Below are 22,148 nucleotides of genomic sequence, written 5' to 3' on the forward strand. Positions count from 1 at the left end.
TTTACACTTTTGAAAAATATTGATTTTTGGATAAATTACATTAAACAAGAAAAGAAGCTAGCTTCGGCAAGCCGAAGCTTATATACCCTTGCAGATCATTCTATTAATTTACAAATCGCAAAAATGTTAAATTTTGTATTATTTCACTTCAATTTTTCGATCGTCTCTATGGCAGCTATATATATGATATAGTAGTTCGATCTTTTCAAAATTAAAATCGAAATTCGAAAATATTTAAAAATAGTCATATCCCAGAGTAGAAAAGAGTGTAATAAAAATCAACATAGATGTAATTTTTTTCCTATTAATTTCCATTTAATTTTTCGACCGTTCCTATGGCAGCTATATGATATAGTGATCCGATTTTTTAAAGATTTTATTCGAGATTCAGAAATATATAAAAAATAATAATATTCCCAAGAGTAGAAGGTAATATTTGAAAAAACACCAAAGCTAAATTTTTTTAACGTTTCCTTCCTATGGGAGCTATAAGATATAAGTAGTTGTCCGATCCGGTCGGTTCCGACATATATACTACCTCCAATAGGTAGAAGACTTTTGGGAAAGTTTCATCCCGATAGCTCAAAAACTGAGAGACTAGTTTGGGTAGAAACAGACAGGCGGACAGACAGACAGACGGACATGGCTAGATGGACTCGTCTAGTGATGCTGATCAAGAATATATATACTTTATGGGGTTGGAAACGTCTCCTTCATTGCGTTGCAAGGGTATACAAATCGAATCGTTCGTCACCTTACCCTACACTCCCCTATTGTAGTGACTTACATGAGCTGGGCGAATAATAAAAATTAAATCTTGCTTTGCATTAGCTTCCTGACAAATTCTTTATTCTAAAACCATTTTTATGTATATTTGTTCGGTATTTGATTAAATATAAGATCATTTTACAGAACAATAATTTTACAAATTTCGTGAAAAGTTCTAGGCCAGCAGACGAGCTACTCCGAAGAAGAGGATGATAGCTCCGGCGACGGGGGCGAGGGCCAACGAGGAAGATCCGTTGCACAGGTCCTTTGTACAGAAGTCGCACATTTTAAATAACTTTAAATTCACATTTCCATCAAGTATTTTACAGGCATCCTCGGCTTTTCCTTCGAAGCAACTTCTGGAGGTCTTTGATATTGGGCCCACTAAGTGAGAGTACAATGTTTGGTTTGGAATTATCAAATGTAACTTATTAATTTTTAAATGTAGAAGTAAGAAGTCAGTTTTATGGTTTTATTAACTTTATCCTTGCGACCACAGCGTTGCTTGCTATCAACTTGATAACTTTAAAACCTATTGCTAAATTTCCGAAGGTATCTAACCTAATAATAGTAGGCTTCCTTATCTACTCTAGGGATCACAAGAAAACAGTTTATCTGTAGATCGCCCTACAACGTTATTCACAAAGTAGTGTAAAATCATATCATTACATCATTAACATGAATTAAATTAAATTAAATTAAAATTAAATTTTTCATAAGAGGATAAGGGCTAAACTAATTTAAACAAAAACAAGAAAGGAAGCTAGCTTCGGCAAGCCGAAGCTTATATACCCTTGCAGATCATTCTATTAATCTACAAATCGCAAAAATGTTAAATTTCTTATTATTTCACATTAATTTTTCGATCGCTTCTATCACAGCTATATGATATAGTAGTTCGATCTTTTTAAAATTAAAATCGAAATTCGGAAATATTTCAAAATAGTCATATCCCAGAGTAGAAGAAACTGTAATAAAAACCAACAAAGATATAATTTTTTCCCATTAATTTCCATTTAATTTTTCGACCGTTCCTATGGCAGCTATATGATATAGTGATCCAATTTAAAAAACAAAAAAACCGAAATTCAGAAATATATAAAAAAAAATGTTCCCAAGAGTAGAAGGTAAAATTTCAAAAAACACCGGAGCTAGAATTTTTTTACGTTTTTTTTTTTGATCCTTCCTATGGGAGCTATAAGATATAGTTATATATACTACCTGCAATAGAAATACGACTTTAACGAAAGTTTCATCCCGATAGCTTTAAAACTGAGAGACTAGTTTGCGTAGAAACGGACGGACAGACGGACAGACGGACAGACGGACAGACGGACGGACAGACGGACATGGCTAGATCGACTCGTCTAGTGATGCTGATCAAGAATATATATACTTTATGGGGTCGGAAACGTCTCCTTCACTGCGTTGCAAACTTCTGACTGAAATCATAATACCCTCTGCAAGGGTATAAACATTATTCCCAAAAGTAGAAGGTAATATTTAAAAAAAAACCCAAAGCTAGAATTTTTTGTCTATTATTTTTCCGATTATTCCTATTGGAGCTATAGGATATAATTATCCGATCCGGCTGGTTGCGACTTATATACTACCTGTAACAGAAAGAAGACTTTTGGGAAAGTTTCAACCCGATAGCTTGAAAACTTAGAGACTAGTTTGCGTAGAAACGGACAAACTGACGGACGGACAGACGGACATGGCTAGATCGACTCGTCTAGTGATGCTGATCAATAATATATATATGTATACTTTGTAGGGTCGGAAACGTCTCCTTCACTGCGTTGCAAACTTCTGACTGAAATCATAAAACCCCCTTGAAGGGTATAACAAGGGAGAACGCTATAGTCGAGTGCCCCGACTATTAGATACCCGTTACTCAGCTAAAGGGAGTGCGAGGGAGATGGAGATATACAACTTTGATTGGGCATAACTTTTTAACGAATAGTCCGATTTCTTTTACATTTCGATAGGTATAAATAAACACAACAAAATTGCATTTTTACTTCTCCGAATTTTTAAAAATGTGGGCGCTAGACACATTTTAAAATAGTTTGTGGGAGTTAGAGGGTGTGGCGCTCGGCTGAAATAAACTTGCGCTGCGTAGGAAGCCCAAGAATATGTGTGGAAAATCTCAACCTTCTAGCTTTTGTAGTTTTCGAGATCTCAGCGTTCATACGGACAGACAGACAGACAAGCAGACGGACAGACGGACATGGCCATATCGACTCGGCTAGTGACCCTGATCAGGATACTTTATAGGGTCGAAAACGCTTCTTCTCCCTGTTATATACTTTTACACGAATGCAATATACCGTTTTACCCGATGAGTAACGGGTATAATAAATAAATTATTTATTCACTTACCACCGACGGATTTCCTAAGGCAACCGCTTCCTTCGACGCAATTAACAACCGTACTTAAATCGGATCCCTCGTAGCACCTAATGGCATAACCTGAAAGTCGATGATATAGAGAAAAGAGTAGAGTAGAGTTAATACAGGACATTCCATACCAGTGGAGGCTAAAGTAGCCAAGACGATGAGAGCCAGAAAAGGTTTTACACTCGACACCATTTCTGCGATTGAAAACTATTTATTTTACTATTTTAAAAGTTGATCTTAACTGTTCTGCGGTTGGCGAGCGTTTGAAAGCTAGATGTTTTACTCCGCGACCAAAACACTTAGTCCATATCAATGGATCTTTTGAATTATTCACTGGTTTGCAAAATAACAAAAGTTGATGCATATTTTTCCATAGAACAGAAGTAAGATTCAACTAAATTCACATTAAGTTTTAATGACTGTTACTGCGAACCATTTCTCTGATAAGCAAATATAAGTTTGAATACCAAACTTATTATATAAAAAAAAATAAAAATACATTTTTAAAAATATGTTAAACCGACTTATTTAACATTTTTATGTAAAACCTGTCAAATTATGTTGTCTTTTGAAGTACCTTCTCTACTTTTTATATCCCTTACTTGTAGATTAAAAGGCTATATTGTATTCGTGCAAAAGTATGTAACAGATAGAAGGAGGCGTTTCCGACCCCATAAAGTATATATATTCTTGATCAGGATCACTAGCCGAGTCGATCTAGTCATGTCTGTCTGTCGTCTGTCCTTCTGTCCTTCTGTCCGTCTGTCTGTCCGTCTCTCTGTCAGTGTGTCTGTCTGTCTGTATGAACGCTGAGTTTTCGGAAACTACAAAAGCTAGAAGGTTGGGATTTCCCACACATATTCTTGGGCTTAACGCCCAAAATCGCCATAAACTATTTTTAAATGTGTCTGGCCCAGAGCATGTAAAAAACAGTTGACTATTTCTAGCTGTCTCAAAATAACTCTCACTTTGGGACCCTTTGAGCAAATAGTCACATAAAAACTGTTTATTTCCTTTAAAAGGGTTTTCGGTCTTTGCTCAACCAGTAACCGATTTTTTTGTTTCAAAACGGTTTCGGTTGATCAACCGTTTGAACTGAACGGAGAACAAAAACGGTCTTTTGACTTTTTATACCTATGTGTTTAAACACAGAATATGTTTTTTCCAAATATTTTAAACCTAATTAAATGTTTTAAATTAAAGTTTTAAAAATAATTCCATTTTTATATATAAAAATCTTAAACAAAGAGTATTTTGGATTTTATTGTGTCTGTACTTCGCAGAACCTTAGCAGACCAATATTTCCAGTTACCTAATGTAAAATATGAAAAACCGCGAGTTCTTCAGAAGATTATGGAAGATGAAGATGACTTACCCGGATAATACTATCTCTTAGACGCTTTATCAAACAAAATAAAAAACCCCGAGTTCTTCTGAAGATGATGGCTATTATGTATACAGTTTGTCAAGTAATTGTTTGCAAAAGATTTGATACGTACAAGCAAATACTAGATTTTTTCATTTTTTTTTTTTGGAATGTTGTTCATTAAATTATTATCTTTCCGATTTCATCAAAACATTTTCATTTTTCACCATAAAGCACCCTAAAAAACAAGAAAAACTAAAAAATTGCAAATATTCGGCTGTCAATTAATTGTTTGCAAAATGCAAACATTGATTTGACTTATACCTATAGCTTGAAAACGGCTAAAGTTATTGTACTAATTTTAGGTGGGGTCCTCGTGGTGCCTGCCCTGCATTTAAACGACCCGCAATTGACCGTCTAAGGACATTTTTCCGTCCGTCTGTCCGTCCGTCTGTCCGTCCGTCTGTCCGTCCGTCTGTCCGTCCGTTTCTACGCAAACTAGTCTCTCAGTTTTCAAGCTATCGGGATAAAACTTTCCCAAAAGTCTTCTTTCTATTGCAGGTAGTATATAAGTCGGAACGAGCCGGATCGGACAACTATATCATATAGCTCTCATAGGAACAATAGGGGAAAAAAATGTAAAAAAAATTGTATCTTGGGTGTTTTTGAACCTATAACATCCTACTTTTGGAAATGTTATTTTTTATCTAATTCTGAATTTCGAATGAAATTTTTTCAAAATCGGACGACTATATCATATAGCTGGAATAGTAGGAAAATTAACATTTTTGAGATTTGTAAATTAATAGGAATTATCTGCAAGGGTATATAAGCTTCGGCTGGCCGAAGCTATCTTTCTTTCTTGTTAATTATACTTTTTAAGGATTTTCTTCCAAAAAACTTTTGCAGGTGATTTGTATGGTGTTGGCATTTTTGACGCAGTTTTCTCCCGTTTTGAGCGGTAAAATCGGCAAAATGTGATGCTATTTTTGGCAATTCCCCTAAAGAAATGTCCAACGAAAAGTCCTGCATCATTGTTGTATCAGAAATGTGCAGACTAATAGCTCCTGACGATGGTCTTAATTTTTGAACCGTGTATACATGCATTTTGTAAGCAATCTGATCCTCATTGTTCCTGCTATATGGGCACTTCCACCAAAAGGTCCACCAAGCCACAAACCTTGCAACTTGAATAAAACAGATTTCCACATGATTTTGCCCCGATATTAGTTTCTAAATAGTTTGATCCTGAGCTTAACTAAAAAGTTGGAGTATAGTTTGATTATTTTTATGACAAACGCCACCAATATACACAAAAATCAATTTTTGGCTATTTTTGTGTTATTTTTTGGACCTGTCTTCAGTTGTTAATTTATCCATTAGGAATGCTAATATGTGACATTTTTTTATACTGAATGCTTAATTTACATGTTAAACTATTAAGTTAAAAGCAAAACATCCGGCACTTGAGGGATAGAGGTAAAAAAATCCACTTTACAAAACAGTCGGAAAAAATGTCCCGAGCGACATGTCCCGAGCGAATGTGTTTAAAACTGCGTACAAAAAAAACGGCAAACAATTTTTGAGTAAAACCAAAACCATTTCATAGCGACATGTTTGGACAACATTCTAAAAATAATCGCATTCAAATATTTCATCAGAATTCGCAAAATTCTGTTGTTAAATGAACTTCCCCGAAATCCACTTCTATTTTTGTCCCAAGCGAATACGGCAGTTCTTTAACGATATCTTAAAAACTGAAAATGGTACAAAATCAAAATTTTTACACAAAATAGAGCTTGGAAAGAGGGAAAAAACTGCCCATTGATAAAATTAAAATCCATTTTTATCCAATTTTTTTTCAACTTTAAAGGTGTGCAAACGTCCCGAGCGACAATTTGGAAGTGCCCATATACAAAAAGGTTAGAATCCTGCACATTTCTTACAAAATAATGATATTTCAATGAAAATATATGGAAATATATGTTGACTTTATTATTTCATTAAAAAACAGGAAAGGACGCTAGCTTCGGCCAACCGAAGCTTATATACCCTTGCAGATCATTCCTATTAATTAACAAATCGCAAAAATGCTCAAGTTTCTATTATTTCTCATTAAGTTTCCGATCGTTCCTATGGCAGCTATATGATATAGTAGTTCAATTTTAATAAAATTAAAACCGAAGTTCGGAAATATTTAAAAAGAGTCACATCCTAGAGTAGAAGAGAATACAAAAAAAGCCAACGAAGCAATAATTTTTTTCCTATTAATTTGCATTTAATTTTCCGACCGTTCCTATGGCAGCTATATGATATAGTGATCCGATATTTTAAATATTTAGCTCAAAATTCAGAAATATATAAAAAATAATATTCCCAAGAGTAGAAGCTAATATTTGAAGAAACACCGAAGCTAGGATTTTTTATATATATGTATTTTCAAATAAATGTTCTATATATTACACTGTCAAAAAATACCGTTTTTACTGAGCATTTCAAAGTTTTGTTCATCTACTAACAGTTTTTTGGGACCGTTTCATACAAACCGTTTCATACAAAAATTTATTATACCCTTGCAGAGGGTATTATGATTTCAGTCAGAAGTTTGCAACGCAGTGAAGGAGACATTTCCGACCCCATAAAGTATATATATTCTTGATCAGCATCACAAGACGAGTCGATCTAGCCATGTCCGTCTGTCCGTCTGTCCGTCCGTCTGTCCGTCTGTCCGTCTGTCCGTCCGTCTGTCCGTCCGTTTCTACGCAAACTAGTCTCTCAGTTTTAAAGCTATCGGGATGAAACTTTCGTAAAAGTCGTATTTCTATTGCAGGTAGTATATATGTCGGAACCAACCGGATCGGACAACTATATCTTATAGCTCCCATAGGAAGGATCAAAAAAAACAAGAAAGGAAGCTAGCTTCGGCAAGCCGAAGCTTATATACCCTTGCAGATCATTCTATTAATCTACAAACGTAAAAAATTCTAGCTTCGGTGTTTTTTGAAATTTTACCTTCTACTCTTGGGAATATTTTTTTTTTATATATTTCTGAATTTCGGTTTTTTTGTTTTTTAAATCGGATCACTATATCATATAGCTGCCATAGGAACGGTCGAAAAATTAAATGGAAATTAATGGGAAAAAAATTATATCTTTGTTGGTTTTTATTACATTCCCTTCTACTCTGGGATATGACTATTTTGAAATATTTCCGAATTTCGATTTTAATTTTTAAAAGATCGAACTACTATATCATATAGCTGTGATAGAAACGATCGAAAAATTAATGTGAAATAATAAGAAATTTAACATTTTTGCGATTTGTAAATTAATAGAATGATCTGCAAGGGTATATAAGCTTCGGCTTGCCGAAGCTAGCTTCCTTTCTTGTTTTCAGTCGAGAACGGTCAACCGAAAACAGAAACAAACTGAAATAAAGGCTCGAACCGAAACCAAAATTTTAAATTTTTTTCGGTTTCGTTCAGAGCGAGACAGCAAACGAAAAAGAAGACATTTTTCAAATCGGACCATTCACTAAAAAGTTATGCGCGATCAAAGTTTTATATCTCCATCTCCCTCGCACTGCTAGCTGAGTGACGGGTATCAGACAGTCGGGACACCTACCCGACTATAGCGTCCTCTCTTGCTTCTTTTAATTTATTTCATTCGAATTTAATTGCTTTTTTTTTATTTAAGCCAACGTATTTCATTGTCTAATCTTGCCTGAATATGGACAGACACTCGGTTAAGTGGCTTTCTCACAATTTTCTATTTTCTTCAATTAAATAATTTCAGAAATTATGCTAAGTGAGTTTGGGTTAATTGGGACAGGCGGGGGTGGAGTGTCTGAGGATGTTTCAGCTTCCAGAGCTCTCCGATCTGTGGAAGTGCTCTCGGATCTCGCAGTCTGGAGTTTCTTGACCTTTGTTGAACTGCATTTAACACTTTGTAAACTCGAATCCGAAGGGTGGAAGAACAACTAAAACTTGACTTCAAATGAAATTGAACTCAATTGTGGGTAATTAAGTAGGCAGATGAACATAAATCCCACTTCCCGCTGAAAAAAAGGGGCGAACTGTGCGATCTTGTTTTCGAACATTCAAATTTTTGTTGCTCATGTGGGTGCACATACTAATTAGATCCCAGGTGTTTCACCCTCAAGTCCCAGACATATTATAAAGATTCCGTTTCTGTTTGACTATGACTCATTGAGCGTCATTTTGAATTTTATTGTTTTTTGATGATTTTACTTAAAATGTGTTATCCGTACAAATTGTGATTACTGTAGGTCCACTGATTTTCTAAATGAAGTACACTTTTCGAGAAGTTACTCATATCGGCTTGTTTGATCATTTTACAAGGGTTGGGCCGAAGTTACAAAGTAAACAATCAACTAGTAACTCTATTTCCCTTGTTAGTCATTTTAAGAAAAGGCTTAGAAGATGAATATTCTTTTTGGCATTCTTAAAAATGTATTTTTTTGCCAATTATTCAGATATAAATTGAAACGTTTGAATAAAGGTTTACTTCAAGGTTCTAGTTTCTTATCTACCAGGGTAAATTTATCAAACGACAAATCTTAAAAGAAGAGTCGGCAAAGTTACATTTAACTAGAACATTAACATTAGTTAAGTGTTTTTTAATGAGTAATTGAATGTTTCCGAAAAAACAATCAACGATCAAGCAAAGGAAATAAAGCAATAATCCGAATAATGTGCTCAAGATCAAATACCCCATTTTCATGATATTACTAAACTACTTATCAAGCAAAAACATCTCCTGACGAGGTAATAAATTAATGACGATCGCCTCTTCAATATAAGTACTAAAGTTCTGACATCATATTTTGTGACGAATGTTTTTTCTACACTTTTCTCATTCGGCACGATTCCTCAAAAATTACAGCTTTACAGGCATACTCTTGAAAATGTTTTCATTTTTTTTTTTTAAATTAAAATTTTCTGAAGCCAAATAAGTTCTAAAAAGTTTAAGTTTAAAAATTTTAAGAATATATTTATACCTTTCGATCAGCGTATCACTCGTTTTGATCAGACTATTGTAGCAGATTTTAAATTTTACGGCTAAACTTTCCGGTGCGATTCGATTTGGACTACCGTCCACAGTGATAGATTCCAAGTCTACCTTTTCTAGTCCAAACGCTTATCAACTATTGTCAATTCGGCGCAAGCGCGAATCCAGTATAGTTCCACAAACCCGCTAATGAATTAGGTTACCACACTGTTTGGTATATTGCTAGAACAACCTTCTGTCCTTCGTTTATTATCAAATTAATTTAGGTGAAATTTACACAAAGCAAGGCCATTGTAGACTACAAACACTTAAGTTACTAGCTAGTTAAGATCTAGGCCATGAGACGAGCAACTCCGAAGAAGAGGACAATAGCTCCGGCGATGGGGGCCAGGGAGGAGGATCCGTTGCACTCGTCCTTGGTGCAGACGTCACAGCCCAGCTGCCTAACGAAGGGCAGAGAGGGATCCGTCTGGCAGCCACTCTGCACATTATTGATGTCTCCGAAGTAGCAGCTCCTCACGATCTGCGGATGTCCGGCCACTGAAATGGGAGCAGATTGTTTGGTTTGGGATGAGCAATTGGGCCAACAACTTTCTCTGATGGGGACTACTAAATGAACCCATTGTTCACGTAACAACTGGCACTTGTTAATTGTTTATTTGAGTTGTTATCGAGAAATACACTGTACGTTATTGTGACAAAAGACAAAGAACATAAAATATATATTTGCATATTAGTAACAGGGAGTCTCTGTTATTTTTCACCTGTGATCTCATCATTGTAAATTTTTCTACTATTTTTTTAATTGATTCGTCTCTGTAAATTAATAGGGCTCAGAGCTGGGGCTGCTTGAAAAACGTGGAAAAACGATCATAATATTTATGACTAAATAATTTATTGGCCGCAAATAAATTCAAAAATGCAAAGCGTGCGAAAGCGAAAAGTTTGCGGCATTCAATCTCTATCTCGTCACCGCTATTATTATTTGTATGAGAACACGAATTAAGCTCTCAATTTGATGTAATTAGAGGAAAATAAGACGCAAAAAAGGTGACTAGGAATCACGTCGAATGAAATAAAGAGCTCAGAAAACGAAATATTCACGCATGACATCAGAGACTAAACACAAAAAAACGATTTTCTGTGATGATCTCAGGTCTTGTGGAGTGTTAGACTTCGTTAGTTGTTGCTTGAAGAAAGAAACATGAGAGCATCACTTTCAGTTTGCTATTGTATTAGTTTTATTGGGATTTGAATCTTGAATTGAATTTTTAGTAGTTAAGATATTCTGAAAAGACTTTTATTTAAAATTTTTCACAGAGAGAAATCCCTCGGTTTTAACTGTGTTGAACTTGTACTTAAAAATGGGACGACATTTTTTTAAGTTAAAAAGGTGTTCACGGTGCTTGAATCAAGTTGAATTGGTGGAATTTACAATGTTTATCTCAACAACTAAAATATTATTCCAGTCAGTAGAATAAACATCATTTAAATTGTCTACCATTTTGTTCTGATAATGAGAATATTCAACTCAAAGTAAGCAATATGTCCTTAAACGGTTTTTCAGAACGAATGAGCTTGAATAATATCAATATATTTTTCCAGTTTTTTTAGAGGACTGTGAACTCACCGCTCTCCAGGGTTTTCTTCATGCAGCCAGTGGCATTTTTCAGGGGGAAGAAGTTCTGCAGGAAGCGGGGTGGTGCGATGCGGGAACAATCCATCAGCAGGGACTCATCCTCCTCGAACTTCAGACCACACTTGGGCATTGTCAGGGACTCGCATTGGTAACACTTGATGGCATAGGCTACAAAATATATTGGATTAGAGGAAAACAATATATATTTTTTAAAGAATATTAATGGAAGCATTGGAGAAAATCGAAAAAATATTGATTTAACATGATTAGTATATTTTAAATTTATTGAAGCCAAAAGTAATATTTATATTGTCTTCATATGGAAAAGAAGACATTAAAAGGATTAAATTTATCATTTTAACAAGCAATAATAGCAATAATATTATTTTTGAGCACAAGACAAGATTTCGTCTTCAAATAAAATTAGCAATGAGAAAAATACAAATTTATATATCGAAATCTTTACAAATTCCCTCTCCAAATAAAAATAGCTTTCAAAAATATACAAATTTATTGTAATAATCTTTTCAACTGGCTCTCCTTGAACTCCTTGTAATACACCGTTTGCACTGCCCACGATTTCAAACGCAACGCACCTGAACAGGCCAGACTGATCATAACGGCCAGGGCCAAACTGCATTTCAGAGCGGACACCATTTTCACCAACACTTGATTTTTGGGTTTGCGTTTTCAAAAATTAATCTTTGGAAACTTATGCACGATTATGAACCGCCGACAACGATATCTGCTGAACGTCTGAAACTGTCGAGCGCCGCGAGTTGGGACAACAGCAATATTGCAGTTCCAGCAGCAACATGCCGACTCAGCAGAGAATTGCCCCTCAAAAGAGAATTATAGACAGTCTCAAAATTCATTCTCTGGTTTTTGTTTTGAGTGGAAATTTCAGTTCAATAGCAGGCATATTTCTATTATTATTTTACGCCTCAGAAAACCGGTTACAGTTTGTTTTTGTTTTGCTCTTTAAATTGAGTTGTAGGTCTATGAGTGCAGTTTTATTTTGTTGGAAAGAAACGAGTATATTTATATAAATGTGGTATTTTAATTTATAAAATCAAATAAAGAAGAGCTAGTATTATTATATTGAACATGCAATATGTGTTCAAGAAGAATCGCTTTGAAGTCAAGTTGTCATGTATGAGTCAGGAACAGATTCATTAACATCCACTCTCTAAAGTGTTGTTTGCATAGGCGAAAATTCTAAGTGACAGAACTTACTTGCTAATTAGTAGATTCAGTAGATATGAAGTGCCAAACTATTATCTTCCAGAAACTTGAGTGTTTCTCTAAAGATTACTAAACTCATGCAAGTAATTTTTGCCATCGCCCAAAAGTATGTCACAAAATTTAAAGTGATTTGCACAGACAACATATTTCATGCATTTGGCTCATCTCATTGAGCATCGATCGAAGCTTAATGAGGCACAGATGGGGTGACACTAATCAACAAGGACGGCAAATAATTTGCATAAATTTAATTAGATGTGCCCAGCTGGCCAGACATGGGGGCTGAAAATGGATGAATGGAAGGCTGCGTTGGGGCCAGTGGAACAAGGACAATGGCAGGATATCACCGAGGGTTGCATTGTCTCGTATGTAGGTCGGCTAATTGGATTCAACTTCTATGGCTATCCGAGTGTATTTTCGGATTAGTGGGACAGTGACAAGAAGGAATACGATATCTGGGGGCGGCTTAACTTCGATGTCTTAATTTCTTCAGTTGGATTGAAACAATTTTAGTCTTCAAATGATATGATATGATGATGGTACTATAAAATTCAAATGTACTTATTTTGAAAAACTTTAACTAAAATCTATAACTATATTCTGTTGATAACCAAATTTAAGTACCCTATGTAAAGGCATAGGAAATAAACTTTCGAGTGATAAGCTCATCTTTCCATGAGAGCACTTTGCGGTTGAACCAAGCTGATAAGCTCAGATTGAAGATAACCCAGCTGGTGTTGCTTTCAGTTGCATTCCAAGTCTCGGAATGATCACTAAACTGTTTTTAATATTCCCCCTGCTGTTTGTGGCAGCAAACGCTACTCTGGGAACGCAGGTGATCAGCTATGACAACAAACAGATGCTGCGTCTGATTGAGGACTTCAATGGAACCGTTTCCGAGCAGCTTTTCCTGGTGGCAGCCACTTGGGGGAAACTTAAAGCCGACTACCCGAGGGACGTGGCCAAAATCGAGGACTTGCAGGAGACCCTAGAGCGCGTGGTGTGTCGAAAGGAGAGCAATGTGACAGTTCGTCACCATCTACAGGGCTATCTCATTCGCGAGCAGATCCGCGAGCATCTGGAGATAGTGAATGCCACCGATCTGTTCCGGCAAGCCTTGGCTTCAGAGGAGCACGAAGTGGGAAAGTGGCAGTTGGCCATAGGCCAGCATTCCCGGAAATTGCATTGTCTCTTTAAGCCAGATCAACTGAATAGGATTCTGGAAAGAGTGCTTCGCAAGGTCTACACTTTGGAGGGTTCGACGAAGCTGGCTGCGTTCTTTTACCAGCTTTACATGTCCGGAAACCGGAACTCCTACTACCTAATGGTCCAGGCGGAACTGATGCTTTACGATCGCTACAGGAGGGGCGGGGAAGTCAGCCAGGAGTTCAGCGGCTACATGGCAAAACTCTGGCAGAGCATCCAAATGGACGAGTTCTATTCGGGCCAGGATCAAAATATTAAGCAAAGACTGGTTGATGCCGTAATTGATCTCCTCAAATTCCTATAAAAACCAATAGCCCGCTTATTAAGACTTCAGTTGTGTGAACTTTATTCGGTGTGTTTTGTATGTTCGAGTGCTTTAATACTTTGATTTGAATTGTGTTTTTGTTTCTCTAGCATCTGAGATAATTACATAGGTGAAGGCTTGTGTTCTTTACATTAAAATATCATGTTGTACATAGACTATTTAGTGAGTATTTACTGTGCTTTGGGGGTTTAGACTCTACTGATTATTGTTTCATTTATTTATACCTTTCCTTTAGTGTAGCTCTATTTATTTACGTTATAGTTGGATTTCTTTCGGAATATTCGGGCTTTGAGCTTGGCAAACATTGGCACTCGGCCAGGCAAATCATAAACTTATAAACGAACCTTAAACTTCAATCTGAATGTAAGCTAATGAGCGGGAAGCCAGTGTCCCCAAAACTAGGTTAAATCGAGCTAAACGTAAACGTTAATCAGCCATACAGCTCGGCCCGTGAGGCCAGGCAAAATATCACGTTCCAACTAAAATACAATAGAGAGATCTTTCGCCTAGATGGCCAACTGTTGGACTAGGGCCAGGATGGGCAGGAGCTGCATCATCTCCCAAATGGAGGCTCCGGTAAAGGCTCCATTGCAGCGATCGGTGAGGCAGTCCTCGCAGAATATCCGCCGCACATTCTTCTCCGGGCTGGTGATGTTGCACAGCTCCACGGGATCCGACTTGTTGGTATAGTAGCAGAACCGCTTGGTGATCGTCTTGCCATTATCTGGAATTTCATTCGATATGATACGTATTTAAAGAAATCACGATGACCTGAAAACTCACTCTCCTCCACTGTTTTGCGGCAAACGGCTCGCTCGTGATCCGAATTAATGGTGCTGTTGCAGCTCCTCAGCAGATTGATGTTCCGCTCCTTGATCAGGTCGGTCGGGATATTGTCTTCCTGGAAGGTCACATCGCAGAAGTCTTCCGCTCCAATGGTGTCCGAGCTGCAGTGCCAGCACTGCAAGTGGTTCTTTTGCTCATTTCCAGCTGAAAGAAAGGAAATCATTTTATTAGCAAGTCAAACTTTAGTTGCCCTTTCATGGGGTCGCTGGCGAAATATATATTTGGCGGGCAAATATGCCACCAAAAAAAGGAACTTTGTTTGAGGTCTAAAAATAAACGAGGGCGACACAGTTTTGTGTACTTTTCACCCAACGATTTCCAGCCAGCGGTTGACATCATCAGCTTCATGTGCCACCCACTTTTCAGCCACCCACTGCGAAAATGGAGAATGCGTGGCCAGTCGAAGTGGCGCCTCAGTCGAATTTTATTTGCCATACGTAACCGAGTTCTTACTGTTAAATTGCTGGGCAAATTGTCTCAGGACTTTGGCAGAAAAGATATAGAATGCTGCTCAGCACTGGTTGGGTATAAAAATAACATTATCACATTATAAAACCTAGAAAAGGGCCGATTCTAGATTCACACGGAATCGAATTTCCCAGACCTGTTCCGAGACGCACTTCAGAAAGAACTGCACGGATTCAAAATCTCTCGTTGTTACTCTGTTATATATATAAACCTTTAATTTTTGACTGCCATGCACTCTAAATATTTATAAATTAGAAAAAGTTATGAGAGCATCAAGCTAAAATTTCTGGTCAACAATTGTTTTAAGCAAATATTCAAGTATTTTTCGCTAGAAAATCTAGAAGATCACGGAGATCATTTATTTATATTTTCCCACGACAATTTTTTAACCGGAATAATTTGTATATACCCCATTAAGATGGATTTGTTTCCATAAGTATACATTGACTGTTTGTCTTACTATAACTTTTTTTAAGAAAAGTGTTTTTTCTCATTAACGTTCTTTACTCTGGAAACTAAAGTTTTATTTATGTCAATAATGTTTAATAATTAGCATATGCGAGATGAATCACTATTAATTGAATTTACCCATCACTGTCTGGAACTCCCCGTGATATTTTTCTTCATACATATTATTATTTTGGCTCTTTGTTTATTTTTCTTTTCATAATAATTTGTTTTTCTTCCGTTCACCGCGTTCATTTCGCACTTCTGATTTAATTTTCACACCCAAAACATAGCAATTCGTATAACAAACTGTTCAGATGAGTCTCCACTATTTATAGAATCCCGCAAATGATTTAATTAGTGCAAGAGCTTTGATGATGTGATTACTGGGAATGGTTATAGGAGGGAAACTCCTCTAATTGTGGTGATAAGGTTGCGTGATTTTGCACGACAGTATATCAAGATCGCCGGCTGTGTCCTTGAAAGAGTTTTGCATGTCCTGCCATGCGAAAGGACCAGGACTCACCTTGTTTACCACCGGAAAAAGGCAAACATGCCACAAGTCCAGTGAAGCACTGGGGCAACTCAAGCAAACAGTCTTGGAAGGGGTTATTACCGAGGAGTGGTGGCTGTCAAATATTGACTATAACATATTTATATATTTCGCTTTCCCTTTGCTAAATTACATTATACCACCAGAGGTGGCGATATTACGTATACGGTCTGAAGCCTTCAATTGTCTTGGCCTTGAAATGTCAGTTTGCGGAAGAGTGGCAGTGTGGCAGCCCTATATTGACTGGACACATTCAAAATCCTGACCCACAACGTTTTTATCCATTTTCCCAGCCTAGTTGGCTCTTTTGTTCGGGTATTTCCAAAACAATTTCAGGTAATTGGCACAGTCCTGCATTTTATAGTGTGAGTAATTGATTGTTTTCCACTGCTCCACACGCAAAAAAAAATCATAGGTAAATTTAGGTATTCTATTTTTAAAATAATTTTAAATGTAATACAATTTGATTTTTATAAACAAATAAAGAGTTGAAAATGTAAATATATATATTTTTGCTTTTGTGCTAATCTCATTTTATGGTGTCCCATTTAACTGCGTCCTTTTTCTAAGTGCATCTTATGAGCACATCAAGGTCGCCGCCTAGAAGTTTTAAATCGCCCACGCTTAACGTTCTGAAAGTATTCGCTTAGGTCACGCATATGGCCTGACTTGGTGTGGCTTCTTTTAAAGCGGTTCTCGGGTAATTGAAAGCTGAGACTTGTTTGGAGGAAGTGGCACTCCACGGCCCTGTGAGCGTTCTGTTTTGAAACTTGCCACCCCGAAGAACATACACTCATAAAAATAATTTTCTACATTTTAGAAAATCGCCCTAAAAAAATTTTCGCCCTTGAACTGAGAAAAATTTTCTATTTTCACGACAAATTTGCCATAAATTCAAGGCAGGTGACCATAAAAAAATATTTTTAGGGTTAATTTTTCTATTTTTCTAATAATTAGGGCGATTTTTTCGATTTGCTTCGTTTTGACCTTTTCTAAATCCAACGGCGAATTGCCCTAATTTTTGTTCTAAAATTTGTCTAAATACAAGGGCGATTCGCCTTAAAAATCACTCCAAAAGTGTGAAATTCGGTAGCCCAGCGGTCTAATCACTTGCGCTTTCAACTTTGCTATATGAGGACTAAGGTCGTGGGGTTGTGGGTTCGAACCCTGTGTGATTCAACTTGATTTTTATGTTTTTTTTTTTTTGTAAACGTTATAATACTAAGGACATTTTTTCGTCCGAATTTTAAATTAAAGTAGTCTTTAAACCTTAAAAACGTATGGGAGTTCTGAGTGAAAAGCATACTTTGTGTTTGCTGGCAAGAAAACGGGACTAATTGTTACAGTCGTCAGGAAAAAAATATACGGTTTAGTTGCCTTTAGTCAAATTATAACGTAGACCTCAAGAAAATAAGATGTCTGCAGAGTTTGTTCGTTGCCTTGCGCGATGGGTCTGTGGTGCAGCGGTAGGACGTTAGACTCTAAACCGAGAGGTCGTGGGTTCGATTCTCGCAATGACCAAAAAAGTAAGTTGTTTTTTCTCCTCATATTTATTTCCCTAATTCGTTTACAAACATGATTTTTCAGTTCTAATGGCTGTGTTGTATAGATCGGGCCCCCCTCTTAACGCAGCTCCCATATAAGCTACACACCAATACAATAATATGCAACGGTGTCCTCCGCCGGTGTTGTTTAATTAAAGCAGTCCCAGTTCCCAGAATATACACGACTAAAATTCATGCTTCCCAAATTCAGTTAAGCATGCTCAAACACGATTTTTTTTAATTTGCATAATTTTTTAGGGCATTTGCCTTTAAAAACAGAAAGTTTGCCCTTACTTTTAGAAAAATACGCCTTAAACTTAGGGCAAATCACCCTAAAAATAGGAAAATATTTCTCAATTCAAGAAAAATCACCCTAAATTAAACCAAATTTCCATAGGGATTTTTTAGAAAATTTTTCTAAATACACGGGCGAATCGCCAGCGGATACGATTTATGGGCGATTTTCTAAATCCACGGGCGAAAAGTCAGTTTTTTAGGGCGATTTAGGGTAAAAATTTCTATGAGTGTACAGGTTTAAATTAAGCAAAACATCCCCCCAAAAAATGTACAAGAATAACAAATATTATGCGATACAGATCGGATGTGTGTCAGGACAATCTCCGCTTCCTGTAAATGAAGGTTCGGCAAACTCTCTATCTCCATTCATTATCAGTTTGCGCAAATTACGCAATTCAAGTCGGGAAACGGAGAACTAACCCCCAAAGAAGACCGCCAGACTCTGACATAGTTTTTTGCCAAGGGGGGTTGGGATTTTTCCGGGTGGAGGTCGGGATGTCAGATGCTGAAGACAGCGGGAAACTGGAGCAGGCGACATCCTGGCGCCACTCTGACATGCGCACTTCCCCAATCTCGTAAATCCAGATTGAAGGCACGGCAAAAACAGAGCAATTAGATAATTGCAGGACACAGAGCACTGAACAAGGCTAATTGAGAGCAACAGGGAGCAGAAGCTGCTGCTTCGATTCACCATCTAATGACCCAATCACAGTTCTCAATTACTCTCATCATCGTTAAAAGCGTTTCAAAAATATTCAGCGTACAATGCAAATGGGGAAACTGCATTTGCCGTTTTACATTCAAATTAACCACGCCGAAATGCCTATCTAAATAAATATTGAAATGTCTGGCAGTCGGGCGAATATTTGTATTTATAAGGCGTGCAGGTTGCCAATCATTCAAAAGCGTGAAAATATCCGAAATGCGAATATTGCACGTGTATATATTTAGCGATGTTCATCAAGAAAGCAATGACCCACGAATTTTCCATATATATAATGGGAAAATGTGCAGTATATTAAGAAATTTAAAGAATGTTACATTACCTGAACAATGCATTTCAAAAGTACTGTATCATACATTAAAGATGTAGGAATGTACAGATATAAATTTGCAAAATATATTTATTTAATTCAGCAAAGAGATGTAAATAAATTTAAGGAACTACTGGCATAAGTAATATACATTTTATTTTCTTCATAATAACATTTTAAATTGGGTTAACCTCTCGCAATAAATCATATTTTTTCATAATTTTCAAATGTCTTTCTTCTTTCTACACGTGCTTATACGCAAAATAAACAAATGAGCACTTTATATATATTGAAGCCCACATCGCAGCCTATTAATATTTCATTATTTCCCACCCAGCCGATATTAATTTGTTTACGACAGATAAAAACAGCAGAAACCTCCATCACTTTGAGTGTCGTTCATAAATCTTCTTTCGAATCGCGAGAAACATAAAATTGCTAAGTATATTTAATGCCTTCCACCTGAAACTTTTTTAGTTGTAAGCCAAAATTTTGAGAATTTGCATAAACACCGCAAGGGAAAATCGTTAAATAGCTGGCGGAAAAACTACATAAACAACATGGGGGAAAATTGGAAACAAATTTCATTCATGGGCTCTGAGTATAAAAACCATCACACCTCAAACTTTATGCGGATCGGCGACCTTGTGGAGCAGATGGGATTACAGGTGCACAGAAGAAAATTCTGCCTTTGGATTTTGACAGCTTGAGAATATTATTTTAGTTGGGTATTGTAATTTTTTAAAATTTCAAAAGAACTTGTTTTATTGCTCTGATTTTTTTTCTACCTTTAGAATCCAAAATTTATATATTCAAAAGCTAACTTTTGCTCTCGTTTCTTCTCTGTGTATAATAATGAAAAATCTGACCAACTCTTGGGGGTTTCATGTTTACATGGAGACTAAGAGTGTTTTTATTTACTGATCGAAATATCACCTTTTAAATGTAGCTCACCTGTGATGTGCCAGGCATTGGCCAGCAGAAAAACACCAGCGAGGAGGGCTTTCATCGGCATCGCTGACATTGCTTCCATGGAATGTTTAGGGAAATCCTTTAGGGATGCGGAAGGCGACTTGGTGGCGCCTGTGGAGAGTGGTATACTGTATCCTTTGAAGGGGTTCGTCGGGTTTCGAAATCGCTTCGAGAGCTGCGCGCGATGCAGACGGTTGCTCGGCCGAGGAACGACTGTGGATGTTGCCGAGGCTTCTTCGCCAGAGTGCCTAAGTTTTGGTACTGAAAGTTCTGGCAGCGCAGCCGCGTCGCTGCCGGCACTGCAGTTGTTGTTGCCCCGGGTCCTGGGAACACCCTTGCCAGCATTCTGTTTTTTTTACTTCCTGCGAAACCCCAAAGAGTCCCACCAGACAGACAGCCAGCCAGACTCATGCATTCGGCTTTGTTTTTGCTCGTCGCTTGCAATTTTTCGATTTCATCGAGAGAGCAGCAAACAATGCAGTTTAATTGATAATGTTGCTTCTGGCAGCGTATGGCGGTTACAAGAAGTAAAGATAATTCGACGGGTTAACTGTAAATTCAAGTGCAATACATGTTAGTAAATATAAATGTTACCTGAATGAAATATTTAAGTACTAATCTTATTTTTAATAAAATGATGCGATAGTTTCAAAATTAATATTCATAACTAAATCAAAAAATTGTTTTCCTAACAAAATGTGTTTCAAAAATGTTTGTTTTTCCTTATTAGTGATCAAGTGACCCAAGTGAGTTAGGTTGAACTCAACCACTCGATTTTAAACAAGATAGAACACCGGTGCCCGTCTTACAGATATTCGTTACACAGCTAAAGGCGGTGCGAGGGAGATGGAGATTGTTTTAACTTTTTAATTAATGGTCCGATTTCAAAATAGATATTGGTAATTCAAACAAGATCTCATTTACACTTGTACAAAAACTTAAAAATTGTGGACGTGGCACGCATAACAAACTTGCGCTGAATGGGAAGCTAAGGAATCTAAATCTAAAACGCAAACTCTGTAGCATTTATAGTTTCCGAGATCACAGCGTTCAAACGGACGGACATGTGTCTAGATCGACTCGACTAGTGATCCTGATCAAGAATATGTATACTTTATACGGTCGGAAACGCTTTATTCAACGTGTTACTTACTTTTCTCAGAATACAATTTATCCTCTTACTTTACGACTAACGGCTATAAAAATTGACTTGTTTGTCAATTCAAGATATGTAACTCAAGGCTCTAGGCTCAGGTGAAATCCAATGAAAATATGGTTTTCAGAAGTAGGCTACACAAAGTTTCTATTGGAAACCCCTTCAACCAAATCCTTTCTACGCCACTCTGTACATAGGTATTAAATTTCACATTCCATATTTTACTTGCACTCCCCAAAATTGTTTTGGAAACTGGTTACGAAATAAACAAAAATGTACCAACCCCTAGAGCCGTCAACGGTTATTATTTTCTTGCAGAGGGTACACTCAAAATAAAATTAACCCTAAAGTCAAGGAAATCGCCCTACTTTTGTCTTCAAGACAAGCTCGCCCTAAATTTTAGGGTCACAATTTTCTATATTTTTGATTTTTTTTGACGTCATATTTCTAAATTTTAGGGTAGTTTTACTAAATTTAAGGGCAACAATTTCTAAAAAGTAGGAAATTTTCCTAAAAAATAGAAATGAAAAACAAAACAAAAAAACATGTTCAATCATGATTTTTTTTTGTATATACGTTTATATTATGTACTTCTCCCTATATACATATGCAGGCGTTGTGTGTCATGTATATTGTGAATGTTAAAGGTTATGTATTTATTATTATGTATTTGCGCTTGGATTTCTTATCTAACCAAAGCCAAATGTGGTTGTAAATGTAGACTACTGGACTGCGGAAGATTGGGAATGTAGAAATTATGATTAGTTAATATTTTATATTCATGAAAAAAACTTACAATTTTTACTTGTCCGTCGTGAGAATCGAACCCGGGTCTCCCGCGCGAGGAG

At 36.7% G+C, this 22,148-nt stretch overlaps 4 protein-coding genes across 4 annotated transcripts; 1 reads left to right on the plus strand and 3 right to left on the minus strand.

Annotated features, from left to right (window-relative positions):
- Positions 1-909: 909 nt before the first annotated feature.
- LOC108064102 (UPAR/Ly6 domain-containing protein CG9338-like) lies at positions 910-3,426 on the minus strand. Its single transcript, XM_044393628.2, has 3 exons — positions 3,303-3,426; positions 3,154-3,243; positions 910-1,152 (listed from the first exon to the last, which is right to left on the minus strand). Exons 1-3 carry the CDS (start codon positions 3,361-3,363, stop codon positions 944-946), a joined length of 360 nt encoding a protein of 119 aa, XP_044249563.1. The 5' UTR covers positions 3,364-3,426; the 3' UTR covers positions 910-943.
- Positions 3,427-9,778: 6,352 nt separating this feature from the next.
- Positions 9,779-11,978, minus strand: LOC108064174 (UPAR/Ly6 domain-containing protein bero). Its single transcript, XM_017151580.3, has 3 exons — positions 11,804-11,978; positions 11,199-11,375; positions 9,779-10,108 (listed from the first exon to the last, which is right to left on the minus strand). The coding sequence occupies exons 1-3, from the start codon at positions 11,862-11,864 to the stop codon at positions 9,900-9,902; spliced, it is 447 nt and encodes a 148-aa protein (XP_017007069.2). The 5' UTR covers positions 11,865-11,978; the 3' UTR covers positions 9,779-9,899.
- A 1,240-nt stretch (positions 11,979-13,218) lies between these two features.
- LOC108064178 (uncharacterized) lies at positions 13,219-14,141 on the plus strand. The gene has a single exon (XM_017151583.2). It carries the CDS (start codon positions 13,219-13,221, stop codon positions 13,960-13,962), a length of 744 nt encoding a protein of 247 aa, XP_017007072.2. The 3' UTR covers positions 13,963-14,141.
- On the minus strand, positions 14,003-21,363 carry twit (target of wit). Its single transcript, XM_017151584.3, has 4 exons — positions 21,298-21,363; positions 20,127-20,694; positions 14,767-14,973; positions 14,003-14,707 (listed from the first exon to the last, which is right to left on the minus strand). Exons 2-4 carry the CDS (start codon positions 20,203-20,205, stop codon positions 14,490-14,492), a joined length of 504 nt encoding a protein of 167 aa, XP_017007073.2. The 5' UTR covers positions 20,206-20,694; positions 21,298-21,363; the 3' UTR covers positions 14,003-14,489.
- Positions 21,364-22,148: the final 785 nt, after the last annotated feature.

Source organism: Drosophila takahashii, chromosome 2L (assembly GCF_030179915.1).
Source record: "Drosophila takahashii strain IR98-3 E-12201 chromosome 2L, DtakHiC1v2, whole genome shotgun sequence".
Classification (NCBI taxonomy): Eukaryota; Metazoa; Arthropoda; class Insecta; order Diptera; family Drosophilidae; genus Drosophila; species Drosophila takahashii.